Below are 18765 nucleotides of genomic sequence, written 5' to 3'. Positions count from 1 at the left end.
GTCAGAAAGCCTTCTTACAGTCAATACTTTTACCTTTCTTTCCAACTGTACCTCATGCTGAAAAAAAAAAATTTAGTCCCAATTTACTTGACTCTCCTGTGACTCTTTTGATTGGAGAAGTCATTAAACAGTGGGAGAGCCAAGGGGAAGTGTATCCTGAAGACAGAAACCTACATCACACAGAGATGGGTTACTGTCTCCTGAGAGGTAACTGTGAACTCACACTGAACGTTATAAAATAGAATTTCCTCCGGTTTGTGAGGAGGTGCCTGTGTTCCTTCCTCTGTTGTTCCACATTCTCGGCTCTTTTCTCTTCCCTAGTCTTTTCTTTTATATTGTTTTTATGGTTACTACAGTGCCTGACACGTAGTGAGAACTGGCTGAACTTTTTTTATCATGATATTTTACTATTTTTTCCTATCACGGCCATTTATGCCACCCTTACTCTCAACATATACACACAGAGTCATGGGCTATGTCCAAGTAAAATGCAACCACAGGATACTCTAAACAGTTGCCAGGTGAACAGCGGCTTCTCAGCCATACCCTGAGCATAATTACTGGCTAATACATATTAAGTGCTCAGTATGTGCCTGGTTCTAAGCATTTACGTGCCTATGTCTTTTCATCCTTACAACCTGTAAGGGTGGACACTGTTGCTAACACACGTTGTAGAGGTGAAGAAACAGAGGCCCAGACTGTAAACTTATGTTCACACAACTAACTGAGAGGTAGAGCCCAGATCTGAATCTAGAGTCTTCCAGTGCTGCCTCTCATGAAGATACCACATTACCCAGTTACCAAACCGATCATCCCACATCAGCCCATGTGAGTAGAACTGCATACAGCCAAGCTGCAAAGTTTTAAACATCGGTTGTATGTTTATGTGTCTGCTTATCTCCCATTCCCCTGGAGAGACTTCATGGCGCCTTGCATCTCCTCAGTTTCTTTGGTCTGATCTCCTTGCCTCTTTTCATTGGTCTCTTCGACTACAGCATTATTTGCTCTCTTTCTTTCCTTCAACCAGTCACCACCCTCCTCCTGGTTTGGCTGTGTCTGTCTCCTCTTTTTCCTATTCCATACTTCATTCTACAGGTATGTTTTAAAAGCCTGCTGTGTTCCACGTACGTTCGGCAGCTTGTATCATGTGCAGGAAAGCCATGGTCCTTTATCCTCAGTCAGTCACTTAGATCTGGATCCCTTCCCTCCCTCTCCGCATGATCGTTCCTACCGCATAGAACTACACGGAGCCCTCCAGGGATGGTTTTTCTGCAGGTTTCTCGTCTTCCCACTTACAGATGGAGCAAAGACAGTGACTGTGCTGAGAACATGTACATTGATATGATGCTCTGGAGACACGCCCGGCGTCTCTTAGAAGAAGTTCGGCTGAAGGACCTCGGCTGCTTTGCAGCCCAGCTGGGCTTTGAACTCATCAGTTGGCTGTGCAAGGAGCGCACCCGAGCCGCGCGGGTGGACAACTTTGTGCTGGCCCTGAAGAGACTCCACAAAGACTTCCTGTGGCCACTTCCCATCACCCCAGCCTCTTCTGTCAGCTCTCCTTTCAAGAATGGAAAATACCGAACAGGTAACGCAAGCTCGTGTCACTTGGACAAGAGCTGTATTTCACTGCAAGTATTTGGACATTTTGTTTAGTCGCTATTCTCGGAAGTCTTTTCATTCCTAAACTCAGGAACAGATAAAACCAACTTTTTGCACATCATTGGAACATCCACCATTTGACCAGGGATGTAAATAAAGTAGAACTAGGTCTTCTAAGTCTTGTGACCTTGAAGTTTAATTTGTAAATCCAGCCACTGTTAACAGATTATCAACAAGTTGAAAACTGGCTGAATATAACTGCTGCCACACTTACCTTATCGTGGGAAGTTATGGAATGGGCTAGTCACGGACCTGAAAAGCCAAATTGTGATTTATCTGGTAGGACGTTCCAGAGAAGTGGTAAAAATGCATCTTTGAGGACTTGGGCTGTTGTCTAATCTAGGGGAAGACAAAGTGGAACTGTTTTGGTGAAAGAAAAATTAAAAGATAATGTATGTTTATTTTTGAGGGAGGGAGAGAAGAAAAAAAGTGCGTGTGCACACGCGCGAGTTGGGGAGGGGCAGAGAGAGACAAGGAGACACAGAATCTGAAGCAGGCTCTAGGCTCTGAGCTGTGAGCACAGAGCCTGAGGTGGGGCTCGAAATCCCGAACTGCAAGATCATGACCTGAGCCGAAGTCAGACGCTTAACTGACTGAGCCACCCAGGTGCCCCCCCTTTTTTTAATTTTAATTTTATTTTTTTACTGTTTTATTTATTTTTGAGAGAGTGAGTGAGTGCAAGCAGGGGAGGGGCAGAGAGAGAGAGAGAGAGACCCAGAATCTGAAGCAGGAGTTCAGGTCTTTTAAAGAAAACTGTTCTAAATCATTATTACTCATGAAAATCCAAACAAAAACCTTTTATTAAGGCATTTGGAAACTTCATCTCATTTTAAGAACCAAGGAAAATCACTTAAAAGATGAACAGAATAAATCCTGTTTAGTGCTGGTAAGAGCCGCAGTGAGGGAGACTGTCAGACGGCATTACCTAGTCAATCCGTCCCTTTGGTCCCCGTCCCAGGTTCGTGGGGGTGATGAGTGTAGGACAGTAATTAGCTTTGACCTTTCAGTGTTTGGGAGTAGGGGGGAAGAGAAGCTGAAATAACTCAATTGGAAATGTTACTGCGTGCATCTCGAATTGCCACTTTCTCGTTTTGGGGCCTGCCTTGCGGCAGGAGAGCAGCTGCTGAAGTCTCAGTCAGCGGACCCTTTTCTAAACCTCGAGATGGACGCTGGGGTCTCTACTGTACAGCGAAGTCAGAGCTGGCTCGGCAGCATCGGCCCCGCCCACCATGAGATAGACACGGCCTCATCCCATGGACCACAAATGCAAGACGCCTTCCTGTCACCTTTATCTACTAAAGGTACATGTCATTTTAAGTCTCAGCTCTTCACTTTCCTGGGAAGGTTTTTGTGCTTTAGGGCCCAAAATAGAGCCTTACTCCTTCATTATAGGTCCTTGAGGGTCAGTCATGAGAATCTGCTAGAGAGGGGATAGTTACTAGAACAAGGCCCACTGGCCTTAACTATCCTTTGCTGTATTTTAGGTGGATAACGCAGGTAAACTGTCATTCCAGGTCAGCGCTGATAACATGAAACTTGGCACTTGATTTTGATGAAACAAACACTAAGCTTGAACTTGAAGTAAGCAGACTGTTACGCTCATGTAAGGAATACCATTCTTGTCATAAGTAGCCATGGGTCATACAGAATTGTAGTCAGTTATCTTCTAATTTTTATTTTACTGATAAAATTTGTGGAAGTTTTCTTGTTTTCTTGTGAGTGTCAATGTAATAGCCTTAATTTTTCCTCCTAGTCTTCAGAGCCTAATACTCTGGCCCTTCACCAGAAACTGAGTGTGGGCATCCATACTGGGGGGGTCGAAAGTTGAAGAAGTTTTAAAATGACTCACGTTGTTGGGTTTAGAGTTACAGGGGTGTGTGAGTAGGAGGTGGTCTGAGTGTTGGCGGTTTTCTTAATGGCCAAGCATTTGCCCGGTGTTTGATTTTCAGTCTGTCCTCACTGTTTCATGAACCTGCTTTTGTGGAGAAGCTTGTGGCTGCCGTTCCTTTTGTTTAAATTGTGGAAGATACACACAGTATGTTCCGTCTCCACCGTTTTCACGTGTAAACTTCAGTAGCGTTGGGTACATTCACATGGTTGTGCAGCCAACCTCCAGAGCTCGCTCACTCTTCCCGGCTAACATGCATCCCCAGTGACCCCTCCCCGGTGCTGGCAGCGACCACTGTGGTGTCTCTAGGAATCTGACTACTTTAGATGCCTCTTGTGAGTGGAATCGTACGGTTTCTTTCTGTGACTCAGGCTTAGTGCACTTTGTCTGACATTCTGGGTTCACCCCTGTGGCAGCTTGTGTAGACCACCACACCCTGTTTATCCGTCCATCTACCCTGTGCTGGGCACGGGGCTGCTCTGACTTCATGGTCCCTGTAAACAAGGCCGCAGCGGACGTGAGCGTGCACTGGCTCTTCAAGATACGGCTCTCAGTTCTTCTGGGCCAGAGTGGGGTGCCAGGTCACAGGGTTACTACTCTTGAGCTTTTGAGCAACTGTCGACCCGCCAGCATTGACAAAGCATTCCAATTTTTTTGTCTACCAATGCTTGCTTGCTTGCTTGCTTTTTTAAAGCATTCCAATTTCTTGACATCCTTGCCAACGATTTTATTTTCTGGGCCTTTTTTTAAAATGGGGACATGAGGTAGTGTCACTGCTTTTTTAAGAAAAGTTTTTAAAGAGATCATTTCAAATTTAAAAATTAGAGATAATAGTATAATGGAACCTTTGCCTCCCCACTGCCATGTGTCTGTTACCCAGCTTCTGTTATTAATTCATGACCAGATTTGTTTGATCCACTTTCCCTTTCCTGTATTATTGAACCAAATCCAAGACGTGCCATTTTTTATCTTTGAATATTTCAGTATGTACCTTTAAAAGGAATCTTTAAAAAAACAAACCCATAATGCCATTATCATTCCTCTTACAATTTAACAGTAATTCCTTAAAACCATCAAATGTCCAGTAAGTATTTAAATTCCGGTTGTTTCCTAATGCCATAAATATTTTTACGGTTAGGACCAAGATCCAGGTGAGAGGGTCAGACATTGTGATTAAGTTTTCAACTCTTTAAAAACTGATTGTAAATTAATAATTGTATCTAAAGACCGATCAGATTCTGGCTCGATTGGTTTTAGAGGCAGGCAAGACTACTTCACAGGTGGCGATTGTGTTTCTCTGTGCCTGGGTCTCTCTCTAATGAATTTTTTTTTTTCAAATATCTACTACTGTTAACATAACATGGGAGTTTTAGCAGTGGATTTAATGTTTGGTTTTGAGAATTCCGAGCAGAAATCCACATGTGAGGAACTGCTAATATTTCAAATTGAACATTTTCTTCATGAAGCTAGTTCGTAACTTTCGGTCCTTTCTCATCAGGTGATGAATGCAGTATTGGTTCAGCCACAGATTTGACGGAAAGTAGCTCCATGGTGGACGGAGACTGGACAATGGTGGATGAAAACTTCTCCACGCTCAGTTTAACTCAGTCGGAGCTGGAGCACATCTCCATGGAGTTGGCCAGTAAGGGGCCTCATAAATCCCAGGTCCAGCTTCGGTGAGTTTCTCAGTTTTTCAGAAGCCCAGAACGCCTACTCAGCGTGTTTGGGCATATAGCGTACAGGGGCTCCGTTCCTGATGACAATTCCTGTCTCCGTCTGCGGCTTCTTAGTGTCGATCTTTGTGTTTCTTCTCATGCATAGGTACTTGCTGCACATGTTCATGGAGGCAGGGTGTCTAGACTGGTGCATCGTCATAGGCCTGATTCTCCGAGAATCCTCAGTAATCAGCCAGATCCTGCTGCTCATCCAGTCTTCGGAGGTGGATGGAGAGATGTTACAGAACATAAAGACAGGGCTACATGCGGTAGACCGATGGGCCTCTACGGATTGGTAAGTGTGGGGCTCCTTAGGCTTGTTACCTCTGCTGTCCTGGGGTGGGCCCTGCCCCTTCCGAGTTAAGGTTTAGTTCTGCTAAATTTATTTGGAGATTTTTAGGTTGGTAGAAATAAAAGTGCTTTCACATATTCATTTCTGTTCACTTTTTTTTTATGTGTATTTATGTTGAGAGAACGTGCCAAGGGAGGGACAGAGAGAGAGGGAGACACAGAATCCGAAGCAAGCTCCAGGCTCTGAGCGGTCAGCACAGATCCCGACACGGGGCTCGAACCCACGAACCATGAGATCATGACCTGAGCTGAAGTCGGATGCTTAACCGACTGAGCCACCTAGGTGCCCCTAGTTAATTTTGAGAGGGAGAGAGAGTGCCAGCGGGGGAGGGCCAGAGAGAGGGAGAGACGGAGACTTCAAAGCAGGCTCTAGGCTCTGTGCTGACACCCTGATGCAGGGCTGGAACCCATGAGCTGTGAGATCATGACCTGAGCCGAAGTCAGACCCTTAACGGACTGAGCCACCCAGGTGCCCCCACACGTCACTTCTCAAGCGGTTTTCTGTAGTCACCATTCTCTACCCAGCCATGTGTGTGAGTGCAGAGCGGCATGGCACAGGTGGTCTCAGAGTTAGGCTGGAACATGAGATCTGTGGTTCTGTAGAACTGCAGGTAATAACCTCTAAGCATCTGCTGAAAAGAGGAGTGTGTGCATTTAACAGTCCATAGCAGTGACCAGCAAGCCCAAGTTAAGAGTTAGTGGTTAGAAGCTAAGAGCTTTGGCTTCTAGTCCTTTATAACCAGCTAGGTGTGGATTTGGGGTTTCCCTTACTTGGAGCTAGTTTGTTTCTTAGTCGCCAAGTTCACTAAGATTAGATGTACCCTGTGAAGGTTCTTTTTCAAGTCTGAAACTCTGTTGGTCCTTACACTGTGGGATAGGATTTTTTTTTTTAAGTTTGTTTTTTATTTTGAGAGGGAGTGAGCCCAAGTTGGGGAGACAGAGAGAGAGAATGAATCCCAAGCAGGCTTCACGCTGCCAGGACAGCGTGAAGGACAAGCCCCATGTGGAGCTTGAACTCCCCAACCGTGAGATCATGACCTGAGCCTAAACCAAGAGTCAGATGCTTAACCCACTGAGCCACCCAGGCGCCCTGTGGAAAAGGATTTTTGAATTATGCTACTACTGGAGAATGTTAGTCCTTGGTCCTCGAGCTCAGAGCTGTAAGACACACACACTAAAGGCTGCCCCCCCCCCCCCCCCGTGCTGGCCAGGACACCAAGGGGGGGCGGCATCATTTCCTACCCTGTGCCTCCTCCCCCTCCACGCAACATCTAGCATTGACCTCAGTTTCAGCATTTAGGAGTTTATCCAGAACATTCCATGGAGCATTTGCAATGTGGCAGTAGAGAGCTAATTTTCTTTTCTCTCTACCTAGTCCTGGATATAAGCCATTCTTAAACATCATTAAGCCACAAGTACAGAAGTTCAGTGAGCTGACAGAGGAGCAGGTCCAGCCTGAAGCCTTCCAGCCAATAACTGCGGGTAAGACTCCTGAACACACTGGGCCCCGGGCAGAGGAAAGCCGGGGCCCCTCGGGCCATGGAAGCCTCCCCCAGGGCGAGGTCGGAGGCAGCGGTCTGGTCGGCAGGAACGAGGAGGACGCAGCCCGAGCAGAGGAGGAGGAATCCTTTCAAGACGGGACTTACGACTGTTCTGTGTCCTAACGGCAGCAGCGTGCCATCACCACGGGCAGTGTTAACTTGCAGCGGCATGTGCAACTGAGGAAACTGGCCTAGCTGGACGATTTAACCAGGGAGAGAACTCAGAGACTCTGGTAAGGTATTACTGAACTTTAACTCTTTCTCTTCTAAGAAATCTGACTCCATAAAAATGTGATATAAAATCATTTTTCATAAAATTTTTTAAGCTGCAGTGGAAAGTAATAAAGAGCACTGTACAGTTGTACATGAGAATATTTTGATTTTATTCGTAAAGAATGGTAGCTCCTAAACCTTGGGATTGTTTTGCCCTAGACGAGCCTACTTTTTCACTACTTAACAGCTTCTTACGTGTTTTCTGGTTCAGCGTGTGTCCAGACTGCTTTTTAAAATTAAATGCTAAGGTGCTTGCTGTAGCTCATCAGGTACTTGAGCTACCTGTGTGCCCCTTCGGATGGAGAGCACTGGGCTCCGTCATCGGGCCTCCTGAATGGACACCTGCCATGGCACACCGTGTGGCTGTTGTGACAGGGTCGTGCTCCTTGGCCTTTTGTAGCCCATTCAGTCCCAGTCCTGAATTGATGGAAGCTGTGTGCCTGCTCTCTTAGCAAGCTTGATTCCTGCCAGTCCGTGTGGGCAGAGGTCCGGGGGGGGGGTGGGGGGGGGTTCTTATCAATTATGCTGTTAGATACCACTAAACTATTTTGTATCCGAGAACTGTATCTTTTTGTGAATACTCTTGTGTAAATATACTCAGAGGCACTGTTCATATTTTTAGGGCTTATATTATAATCTGTAAGGTTTTATGCTGGATTCTGCATGGCTATTCTCACTCTTGGAAGAGAGACAAGACTTGCTTTTCTTTCCAAATCTGAGCAGTCTTCAGAGAAGAGAACAGGTTTATCGGCTTGGTCATACAGTTACGGAAACGGTCACACTGATCATGAAATCAAACAGGTTTTGTGCAAATTAATGTAGTTTCTTATTTATTGCTTTTGTAAATTGAATAAAAATGGGACTTTCATGTAAATAGACTGCTGAATCCTGTATTATCACGGCTACTAAAAATTACTATGTGAACAATGCATTCTTCATTGTAACTTTTAAAATATTTTATGTATTTCTAGATAGGACTTAAATGTTAGTTTTCATACATTATGAAAACCTACCTGCATACTCCTATCCTAATTGCTTCAGACTAAACGCATATCCACGGTATGTACTTCCGGTTACCTTCTGTCAGTATTAATTTAGATAGCTTGTTTGTACTGTGCAATTTGAACAAAGGAATGCAATGTTATTTTTTACAAAAACAAACTTGTTTATTTTTGTAATAACGATGTATTTGATGTGGACCAAATTCATACCACTATGTAAAACAGCCTCCTTTCTCATAGTGCAATTACAGTTTAAAAATAAAACTTGGTCCTCTATCCTGGCTTTTTAAAGTAAATGGCTGGATACAGTTGTCCTGGCCAGGTTTCCTTCGAAGGGAAACTCAAAAGCATTTTGAAATTGCTTAGTTCAAAGTTCATCAAAGTGTTTTAAATTATTGAGTTTGGTAATTTACTATCATTTACTTTTTACATTACAAGTGCAGTAACGTCACGTCCCCAAACTCCTGAACGGGTGGGATATGTGATTATGGTACCTGCTCTTTCTGGTGCTACTTTATTTAAGCCTTTGTTTTAAACCACCTTTCCTGAATCTTAGGATAGGACAATAATGTTTCCCATGTGAGTACATGCAGCCCAGCAAGAAACCAACCTGAAATTTCTTCTCCTGTCCTAGTCCATTAGGAGGAGAACTAGCATTATTTTTGTGTTTGGTGTGAATATGCGGTCAATAAAAATGATTCACCGTTGTAAACAGCTGTGATCCTCTCAAATCTCTGAATGTGCTGCTGGGTCCGTCCTGCACTCTTACAAGCAGGGCACCAGTAAGTGAACTGTACTCCTGTGGGGAACACCACCAATGAATCTGGTCTCCTAGACTTGCTTTTCCATGTAATAGGAAATGGACGGCCCTAAGGCGGAACAATTGGGAGGTTTACAGAAATCTTCTCTTGGTAATTTGTAATAGACTTCACTTTTTTTTTTAATTCATATTTTTATTTTGCCTTGTTTGGTTCACATGTCAATATTTAAGCCATAATTTTAACCGATGAATTTCAGTATTCAGTAGAACTATTTGAAGTTTGAATTATTTGCTGATACCAAAACAAGAAGTCATTTGGGTGGGGGTAGAGTCGTTTGCTTGTAATTAAAGTTGCTACTTCTGTAATGTGTACTTTTTTTTACTTGGTAAAGGGCAATAAAACCATTACACGCACTTGTGTGTATTCATCACTCAGGCTGACAGCAAAATGTGTATTTGTTAAAAGCCACGGAAATATTCTTTTCATTACGTAATTCTGCCCCATAGAATTTTCCTTATGAAATAACTACAAATCAAGACAGGTTAAAAATTTATATGCAGAATCATTTAGGATAGGAGCATCAAGAGTTGGCAGCATCCTGTATGTCTGACCGCAGAAGTTTGGAAGAGAAATCCATGTTGAGGACATGGAAAACGTCCAAAATGTAATGAAAAGGACTTCCATCAAACAAAATTGTGTAAACGTAGAGGAGACGGGCCACCTGCCTCTAGTAGGTGGGATTAAAGGGGATTCTGACTTCCCTGTTTTCCTAAATCTTTGTTTCTATCGATTTCCCTCTTCTGAAGACATTTGGTATATATGCAGTCATAGAATATGTGGCTTTTTCTGTGTGGCTTCTTTCACTTTGCAGTATGGTTTCAAGGTCCATCTTCACATATCCGTGACTTCATCCCTTTTTAAGGCTGAATAGTGTTACACTTCATGCATCTAGTGTATCTGTCCATTCGTCAGTTGAGGTATCTGGGTGGTTACCACTTTGTGACTATCACGAATGAGGCTACTGTGAACGCTCACATAGAGGTTTCCAAGTGGATGTATGTTTTCAGTTTTCCCTGGGAGTGAAAACGCTTGGTCACATAACCGGTTTTAATGCTCTGAGGAAATCTTAACCACATTCCAGAGTGCCCGTGCCATTTTTTTACATTGCACTGGCAGGGGAGGTGGGTTCCAGTTTCTCCCATCATCACTTGTTGTTGTATCTTTGGTTGAGCCATCCGAGTTGTGTGGGAAGCGGGGTCATTACGACGTAGACGTGCATGTTCGTGGTGGCTGGTGGCTCGTCATGTAGCTATTAGCCAATTTCACAGTTGGGTCATTTATCTTTTTGTTGCTTTGCAAGAGTTCCTCATGCATTCCGGATACTAGACCTTGATCAGATATGACTTGCAAGTATTTTCGCATTCTAAAGGCTTCCCTTGTCACTTTCGTGACACTGTCCTTTGAAGCATGAAAGTTGTTCATTTTGGTGAAGTCTCAACTTTTTCTTTGGTTGCTTGTGCTTTGGGAAACCACTGCCTGACACAGGGTAATGGAGATCTGTGCCTATGTTTTCGTCTAAGAGTTTTGTTGTTGTTTTGGTTTTTAAAATTTTATTTACAGTTTTACCTCCTACATTTAGATCTTTGACCCATTTTGAGTTAATTTTTTGTGTATGGTATAAAGTGAGGGATCTAACTTGGTTCTTTTATAGGAGGATATTCAGTTGTCCCAGCACCATTTAAATGTTTTTCCCACTGAATTCCCAAAAATCATTTGACTATAAACACATGGGACTTATTTCTGGACAGTCAATTGTATTATTATATTGATATGTGTTCACACTGTCTTGATTACCGTCCCTACTTTGTAGGAAGTTTTGAATATGGGACTCTTAAAAGTTTGTTTTTCAAGACTGTTTGAACTATTATGGGTCATTGCGTTTCCATATGAATTTTAGGATCAGCTTGTCCATTTCTGTGCGTGTGCGCACACGCACACACACGAGCTGGGATTGTGTTCAATTTGTGGATCAATTTGGGAGAACTTTCAATCCACAAACGTGGGATTTCCTTCAGCAATGTTTTAGTATCCGGTGTAACAATCTTGTACTTTTGTTATGCTTATTACTAGGTACTTGACTCTTACTGCTACTGTCAAGAGAATTTTCTTGTTACAGAAGTCAGTTGACAGCTGTGTATTGATACATTCCTACAACACTGCTGAATTCATTTATTTAGATCATGTCATCCGTACCTAGAAACAGATTTAATTTGTCCTTTCTAATCTAGATGTCTCTTGCCAAACCGCCCTGGCCAGAGCCTCAGTACACTCAGTGGCAGTAGAGGACATGCTGGTTGTCTTTCATCACACATGATGATGTTAGCGGTGTTTTGTAGAAGTGAACTTCCTCACCCTGATAAAGACAGTCAATCAGTTGTTTGCTGAGTGTTTTTATCATGAAAAGGTGTTAAGCTTTGTATCTACTGAGGCGATATCAATAGAATAAGAACTACCACCACATGGTGTGGTACTTTGATTTTCCAGGTGTTAAGCCAACTTTTCATTCCTTGGATAAATCCCACTTGGTCATGGTATAGGGCCAAACTGGAAGAAATTTTATTTTTACAAATCAGTAAGGAAGTAGTAGTATCAAAAAAAATCTATACTAATGTACTTCAACGTTAACGAAGGCATTTTCTAAATAAAGAGAGTCAGACATACAGAGGCCTAAATGCATTTTGGCTTTATTGGCCCTAAAAGGAGGCAAGGTGTACGATGAGGAAGCCTACTCCCATTGTTTCCAAGGGAGTTCACCGAGAAAGCCACATAACTTGCGCAGGGAGCTCTGTTGCGGGGAGTGGCCGGGCCCTTTCCTTGGGTGGAGAGGAGAGTGAGTAGCGGGCCACTGGCTGAAAGACCATCTCTTCTGCCCGTCCCCACATCCTTCAGCGATTTTCTCGGTATTTCACTGACAAAATATGCTAAGCTAAACATTTCCATGTTGAACTCTCTGCCCACATGACCCCTTAGGGATAACTGTCCTGTCCACGTGAGCCATCTAGGTCTTTTCAAAGGCCCTGTAGACTTGAAATAACCCTTCAACGATGGGGACACAGAAAAACAATAAAGATCTGTTTTTTCTGTTAAAGATACTAGTTTGTTAAAAAGTTTATTTCAGTAATGTAAGGCAACAATTAATCTCAAGTCAGCGACCAGTGAAAAGAGAAGACAGACATTCTCCCTGCAGCTTCCTGAGTTATCAGCTGGCTATGGCCCCTTCAGTGGTAACATCTTAGAAATCCTCTCATGCTCATTTATATCAGCTAAACTGTGGGAACAAATACTTCATGCAACAGTCGCTCATCGGTCAGGCACAAGGTAAATTTTAAGCATTTCTTCAAAATCACAACTCTTCACATTTTCACTGAATGTACAGTACTGGGCTACTTACATTTAAATTGTACAGGAAAGAATGCGTTGGTTAGAATCTGGAAAGACCCTTTCAGAAATGAGTTTTGAATGGTCAGATACTCAAAGAAAACAAGCTCTTTAATCTCAGAGGCCGCTCGCTGACAAACCAGACAGTGTGCTTACTGAACAGAGCCACGAGTATCATCTGTACCTAACCATTTCTGGCACTAAAACCATCTGCCCAAATACTAAATGTGCCCTGAGACAAGTGACTTGGAAACCAAAACAAGAGATCCTGTTTACGAAGGAAAATAACCTAAAGGCAAAAAGAGAATCATGATTATTGGCAAAAGGGAGTAACCAACCTCCTTCCCAAAGAGAAAAGAATTGTTAAGTAACAATGTCCTTCCTCAATACGGCATTTTGTTTTTTTCCATGTAATCTAAGATTAACCACAGGGACAGAAAATCCGCCCCTATTTTGAAATCTGGCAGGAGCCAGGTTCTCGCAGCACTGAGACTAACGCGCGGCTTCGACGAGGCCCGGGAGCCACACACGTGCCAGCCAGCAGTGCCGTGAGGGGGTGCCCAGTCAGGGTGCGGGGAGTCACAGACCAGACTCGGCAGGGGTAGGAGCAGCGTCACCGGGCCTGCGACGCACACGTGGGGTTCTCTGTGCGGGAGGAGCGGAGGGACGCTTTGTTCGTTTTACCGGGGCTCTTCTTTAAGATGTCTTTTCGGCCTCTGCTTGCTAATCTCCAGGGAAAAAGGAGAGCTAGCAGAAGCTACCCCTCGTCTGACCAAATCCCTGCAGTGCCACAGCCACGGAGCCGGGGGGACCCGCCGGCACCCGCCTCGGCAGCCGCCTTCTAAACGAAAAGTACCTCCGGGTCTTGGGCCTGCCGTGACGCAGGGCCCGAATCCCAGCGGCCAGAGGTTCGGTGGCCTCGCTCCGGCGTGGGCCACCGCCCCGAGGCCCAGCAAGGCCGGCTCCGCTGGACAGCCTTTGAGCAACTATCCGGACCGAATAAGGACTCCGTGCGTCAATACAATTATGCCCTGAAGCATGAACCTTGGAGAAGAGAAGATTCATAAAATGCCCAGCCTCTCCTTACTCTCTTCCTGCCACGGCAACTGCATGCTCTGGGGACAGAACTGAAGATGCGTGACTGCGCACACGACGTCCTGAACCAGAAGAGCCTCCGAAAACCCAGCAGGAACTGCAGCTGCTCTCGGACTGACAAGGTGGAGAGGGGGGAACAGGGTATCCTGGGCCTCGAGAGCAGCCTCAGACAAGCATCAGAACGATGGTCTCGAGTCCCCAGCACGGCACAGCTCCCCACCTCGGGGCTGGGCTGCGCAGCAGGTGGGGAGGAAGCAGAGCTCTGGGCACGGACCGGGGCCCCCGGAGCCCACTGCCCGTCCCCAGCCCCTGCCGGAACCGCCTTCTGTACCCCTGGTTCCATCGCAGGGGAGTTACCACTCTGGGGAACGGCATCCGAGCTACCCTCCACAGCTTCGACTGGAAACGTCATTTGTCTAGTGAACAGTGAGCGGGCTCACGGTGCCCTCTACACCTTTCATGATTCTAAGGGGAGAACTACTGAAGTGGTTGGTTGGCTTTAATCCTTAAGGTCACAGAAAAGGACTTCCACGTGTAGTGGTAGTACCCACATGTGCTTAAGTGCCAGAAAACTGGCGTCTTCAAGTGTCAAAAAGGCCATGCGTCACTAGCCACAGCGCTAGGTGTGTGGCCCTGAAGAGCATCTGCCCCCAAGCTCTGAAAAACCACGGACTTACAATCTGAACACGTGCTCATGAAAAATCATGGACTTACATTACAGATACCCATGTGACGCAGGGAGAAAGCACGTCACGAGGGGTATCCCGCCAGGCATGTGCTTTGAGCCCGTCCAGAAGATTAAAACACAAAGAGACTGTACGTGCACACCCAGGCTGAGGGAAACGTCCAGTCTGGAAACCTGTCTTTCAGGGCATCCAGCTGGGAGGACCTCTTCTCTTCACCAGACAGGTGGTGGGCAGCAATGGCCACGGTGACCATTCCTTCAGGCCGTTCTTCCAAGACCTAGCAGAGAACAGGTGGCAGTGCTTTAGTTCTCTGAAGGCAGAATCAGCCCGGTTTTTACCACGTACCACCCGGGAGCCTGACGGTGACCGCGGCAGAACTGGCAAATCCCCACCTGCACTTCTATCCAGAACCGCCACGCAGAGGCCTGGAGCCCGTGGGAGTAAAATACGAAGTAGTCCCCGCCTTTACTGGTGACGGGGGTGCCGTTGCCAAGAGACCACTGAGAAAGCGTTGACCCTTCGTGGGTGCGAATGTAGAACGACATGTGGCTTGGTCCTGAAAGGTAAGAGGAACAGTCTTTAAAAAGGCATCGGGAGAAGCAGTTAATTCACCACCAAGCCAGACTATGAAGGCACACCTTACGTCACTTGAAAGATTCTCGCTCCAGACCTAAGGGAGGTCTCCTGGCTCGGATGTTCTGCGTGTGTCAACCGGGGTAAGTAATGAGGTAGGTCACGAGGCACAGCAGAAATTTACAATGACAAAACCTGTCATCTAAACATATAAGAACCTAGCACTCGCGAGGCATTCAGAAATCCAGAGAATAAGCTTCATTTAACCAAGAGGGAACTTCAAAAACTACAGCAGAAGAACGGACAGTGAGGGTTTTAACCTGTCCACACACATTTCGAAGGCAACATCCCAGTGAGGGTGGAAGACCAGTGTCCAGTGGGGGACGTGACCGACACCAAGAGGGAGCCGGGGAAGCTGGGTTAGCAGACTCGGAGCCCGCGAGACACTGACACAGACAGTAAAAGGTTCCACAGTTATGGGGTCAAAGGAAAATACACACTTTCCTACATCATATGTGGTCAAAACAAAACTATACACTTTCCTAAAATGCCAGAAAATATTTTAAAGAGCAAAGATGACCGATCACACAAAATGGAATATAGCAAAGCACAAAATATTGGAACAAAGTTGAGACCAAATGCATCAGTCATAGAAATAAATATGAAAAGGGGGAAAAAAATAACTCGGATTAATCATACACTGTATTCAAAAAACACGAGTTTCAGAAAGGGTAAAAATAAATAAAGGAATAAACAAAGGGGTTTCTGGCTAGCAATTTTTAAAAAAGACCTCTTTGATATCAGGGGAAAAAACCAGGATTCAAGACAAAAGCACTAAATGTAAAAAGGCACTTTTTAATACTAAAAGTTTTAACTCACAATGACACAAAATTGTGAATCCTGTGCATTAAGTAACAGCAACTACTTGAAGCAAAATACAGGAGATGCAGAAAGATACCTACGTATGTAGGAAGACTACAAATAAGAAACTAACACTCCACTGTCAATACAAGACATCAGTTGAACAAAAAAAGATCAGTGAAGTAGATTATATGGATATATATACACATCAAACTTTACAAGCTGGTAACACAGAACGTATCCTCTAAAGGGGACACAAAATACTCAAAATATTAACTTACGAAGGAAAGCATCCATTTCATAACACATATTACAAATAACACTGACCATAATTCAGTAAAACTTAAAACAGCTTTCTACCTGAAAATTAAAAGACTTCTAGGAGAAAAAGGAAATCTGAACAAAAATCACAAGTTTTTTGTAAACAATGAAAAGCAGTGATAAGAGGAAAATCCATAGCAATAAACATTTTTTTATAAAATAGTACAACAAAGAGAACAGAAAACAAATATTACAGATAAGAAGAAATCAAGAAAGTAGAGACCAGAAATAAACAGACCTAACTTAATTCTAAAAATTAGATTTTTTTTATTAACAACTCTACTAGCTAACTTGGTTAAGAAAGAGACGGGAAGGGGAATGGAGCTGAGAAAACACAAGTATACAAAAAGAGTAAGAAAAATAAACAGAAGAAATGTTTATAATCACACGTTGACTACAAGCAGACCTCTATACCATTAAATTTGGAAACCCAAATGAAATGTGGATACTTTTTAAGGAAAACAGATTACTGTACTCTCTCGTACCGTACAAGAGAGAGATAAATCTTAGATGAATTTCCCAAGAAAAAGTTAGGAAACTACCCCCCACGAAAAAACACCATGCCCAGATGGTTTCAGAGAGGAATTTAAGCCAGCTTTTTAGCCAGTTCAAATGCTTCCTAAACTGTTCCGAGGCACTGGAAATTAAGGAAGACTTACCATTTTTATCACGTTTATACATTTATGGGTAACATATAACTAAATCTGATTAAAGAGAACCAAAAAAATAAACAGACATGGACCAGTATCAGGAGTATTAACAGAAAGTATCTAAATTGTAGCAAACAAAATCCAACATCACATTAAGAAAATAAGCCATAACCTAGTGGAATAAACCACGTTAAAAGACCCAAGGAAGAAAAAACCCTAGACAGATGCTTAAAAAAAAAAAAAAGCCTTTTCCAAAATTAAAACCCAATTCCTTATAAAAACATTCAAGAAATGACAGTTGATAAATGCTTGCTTAACAGGATACAAAATGTACACCCCAGGCCTAAGGCTAGTCTCTCACATGTTGGGACACACATGAGACCTGTGCTCTAAGTCAAACAAGGACGCCTGCTCACTGCATCCACAGCTGCTCCACACCATCAGCCACTTAGACATGTCAGTTACGGGCCTAGGAACTGGTAAAGAAAGAAAGACTATTTGCAGTCGATACGCTGCAGTCAATAAGCTATATACTTGGTCTATTTTTGTAAGGCTAACAGGCTAAGAATGTTTTTTACGTATTTAAACAGTAGTTAACAAAAAAGTCTACATTGGGGACATATGGCAAAGCCTAAAATAGTATCTGGCCATCTAAAGGTTGGCAATTCCTAGTAAACCTGGAGAACTCTAGAGGAGTGATGATTAACGCAAAAAGTGAAAGATTCAGTGAGGTAGCAAAGATACAAATTTGACCTACAGAAATCAGCTGCCTTTACGCCAACAAATATAACCAGTTAGAGAACATAAAGGTAGAGAAAATTCCAATTACGACAGCCACAAAAACTAGATGAGGAAAATCTTTGAACACTCACGAAAGACAGAAGTAGATACGAGCATGTGAAAAGACATTGCTAGTTCATGGACAGGGTGAAAACATTATGTCGGTTCTCCTTACTTTATAAACTTACTATGACAGTCCCCCAAAACACCAATTAGTAATAAATTTTATATCAGTTAGGTTAATACTAAAGTTCATATGGAAAACAAACAAAAATAGCAAGGAAAATAATAACAAAAAATACAACGGATTTTCACCCTTATGATCATTAAGCTGCAAAGCTTCTATAACTAAAAATATGGTAACTGGTACACAGACCCACACAGTCAATTTTTTTCTGATTTCTTGACATTTGTAATCACAAAATATAGGGCAGTAGATGTGTAACTTGCCTGCCAAGAACCTAAATTTTACTGGACTTCTCCAAATTATGCATAAAGGATAGAGAAAGGTTTGGATTTTTCTGTGCTTCCTTTTTACAAGCTGGTGATTAAAAATCATAAATAATTATTGGCATGACAAAAAACCGGTTGGTGCAAAATAAATTGATTTCCAATTAAACTTTAAAAGCCCAGAGAAAACCAAAGTATCCACCATTGAAAGCATCAGCTAAGGCACTGAATGCCCTGCAAGGGCTTCATTCCATGGTTAACTACCAAGTTTTATTGCTTCCCTTCTCCCATCTTGTGTCTGTCCTCCAGCTTTCTTTGCATACTAGATATTCAAGTCCCTTCTGAGTTAAACTATGCCTTAGCACATAAATTATTTACTCTTTAGTGTAAATAAAATGGTCACAGTCATCAAAAAAATACAAAAATGAAACCTACTAGTGGGCGAGGAAGCTCAGTAAAAAGTGGGCAAAAGTTGAGGTATACAATCCAATTAACTTGGACAAAGATGCCAAAGCCGTTCAATAGGGTAAGGTAAGTCTTTTCAACAGATAACGCTAGAACAACTGGATATCCATTTAAAAAAAAAGAACCTTGGCTTCTACCTCACATCATACACAAAAATTATTTCAAAGTATATCACAGGCCTAAATGTAACAGCTAAAGCTATGAAGCTTCTAGAAGGAAACATCAGAATCTATCTTTGTTGACCTCCGGTGGGCAAG

At 43.4% G+C, this 18765-nt stretch overlaps 2 protein-coding genes across 9 annotated transcripts in view; one reads left to right on the top strand and one right to left on the bottom strand.

The window, feature by feature from the left end:
* The window catches only part of RIC1 (RIC1 homolog, RAB6A GEF complex partner 1), a 147353-nt gene extending 137751 nt beyond the window's left edge, over positions 1–9602 (top strand). For 5 of the 6 annotated variants that reach the window (XM_045043061.1, XM_023243272.2, XM_023243271.2 and 2 more), the window contains 5 exons: positions 1299–1585; positions 2772–2960; positions 5046–5223; positions 5369–5557; positions 6989–9602. In XM_045043061.1, coding sequence (XP_044898996.1) covers positions 1299–1585; positions 2772–2960; positions 5046–5223; positions 5369–5557; positions 6989–7277 — 1132 coding nt within the window. In that variant the 3' untranslated portion in view covers positions 7278–9602. The remainder of the gene's footprint in view (positions 1–1298; positions 1586–2771; positions 2961–5045; positions 5224–5368; positions 5558–6988) is intronic. The other variant, XR_002737784.2, reaches the window with a different exon arrangement.
* Positions 9603–11907: 2305 nt separating this feature from the next.
* The window catches only part of ERMP1 (endoplasmic reticulum metallopeptidase 1), a 45582-nt gene continuing 38724 nt past the window's right edge, over positions 11908–18765 (bottom strand). For all 3 annotated transcript variants that reach the window (XM_023243275.2, XM_023243274.2, XM_023243273.2), the window contains 2 exons: positions 14801–14964; positions 11908–14685 (listed from right to left, as the gene is read on the bottom strand). In XM_023243275.2, the coding sequence (XP_023099043.1) occupies positions 14521–14685; positions 14801–14964 (329 nt within the window). In that variant the 3' untranslated portion in view covers positions 11908–14520. The remainder of the gene's footprint in view (positions 14686–14800; positions 14965–18765) is intronic.

This window comes from Felis catus, chromosome D4 (assembly GCF_018350175.1).
Source record: "Felis catus isolate Fca126 chromosome D4, F.catus_Fca126_mat1.0, whole genome shotgun sequence".
NCBI lineage: Eukaryota > Metazoa > Chordata > Mammalia > Carnivora > Felidae > Felis > Felis catus.
The sequence above is the reverse complement of the archived record's forward strand: the minus strand, read 5'-3'. Positions and strand labels throughout refer to the sequence as shown.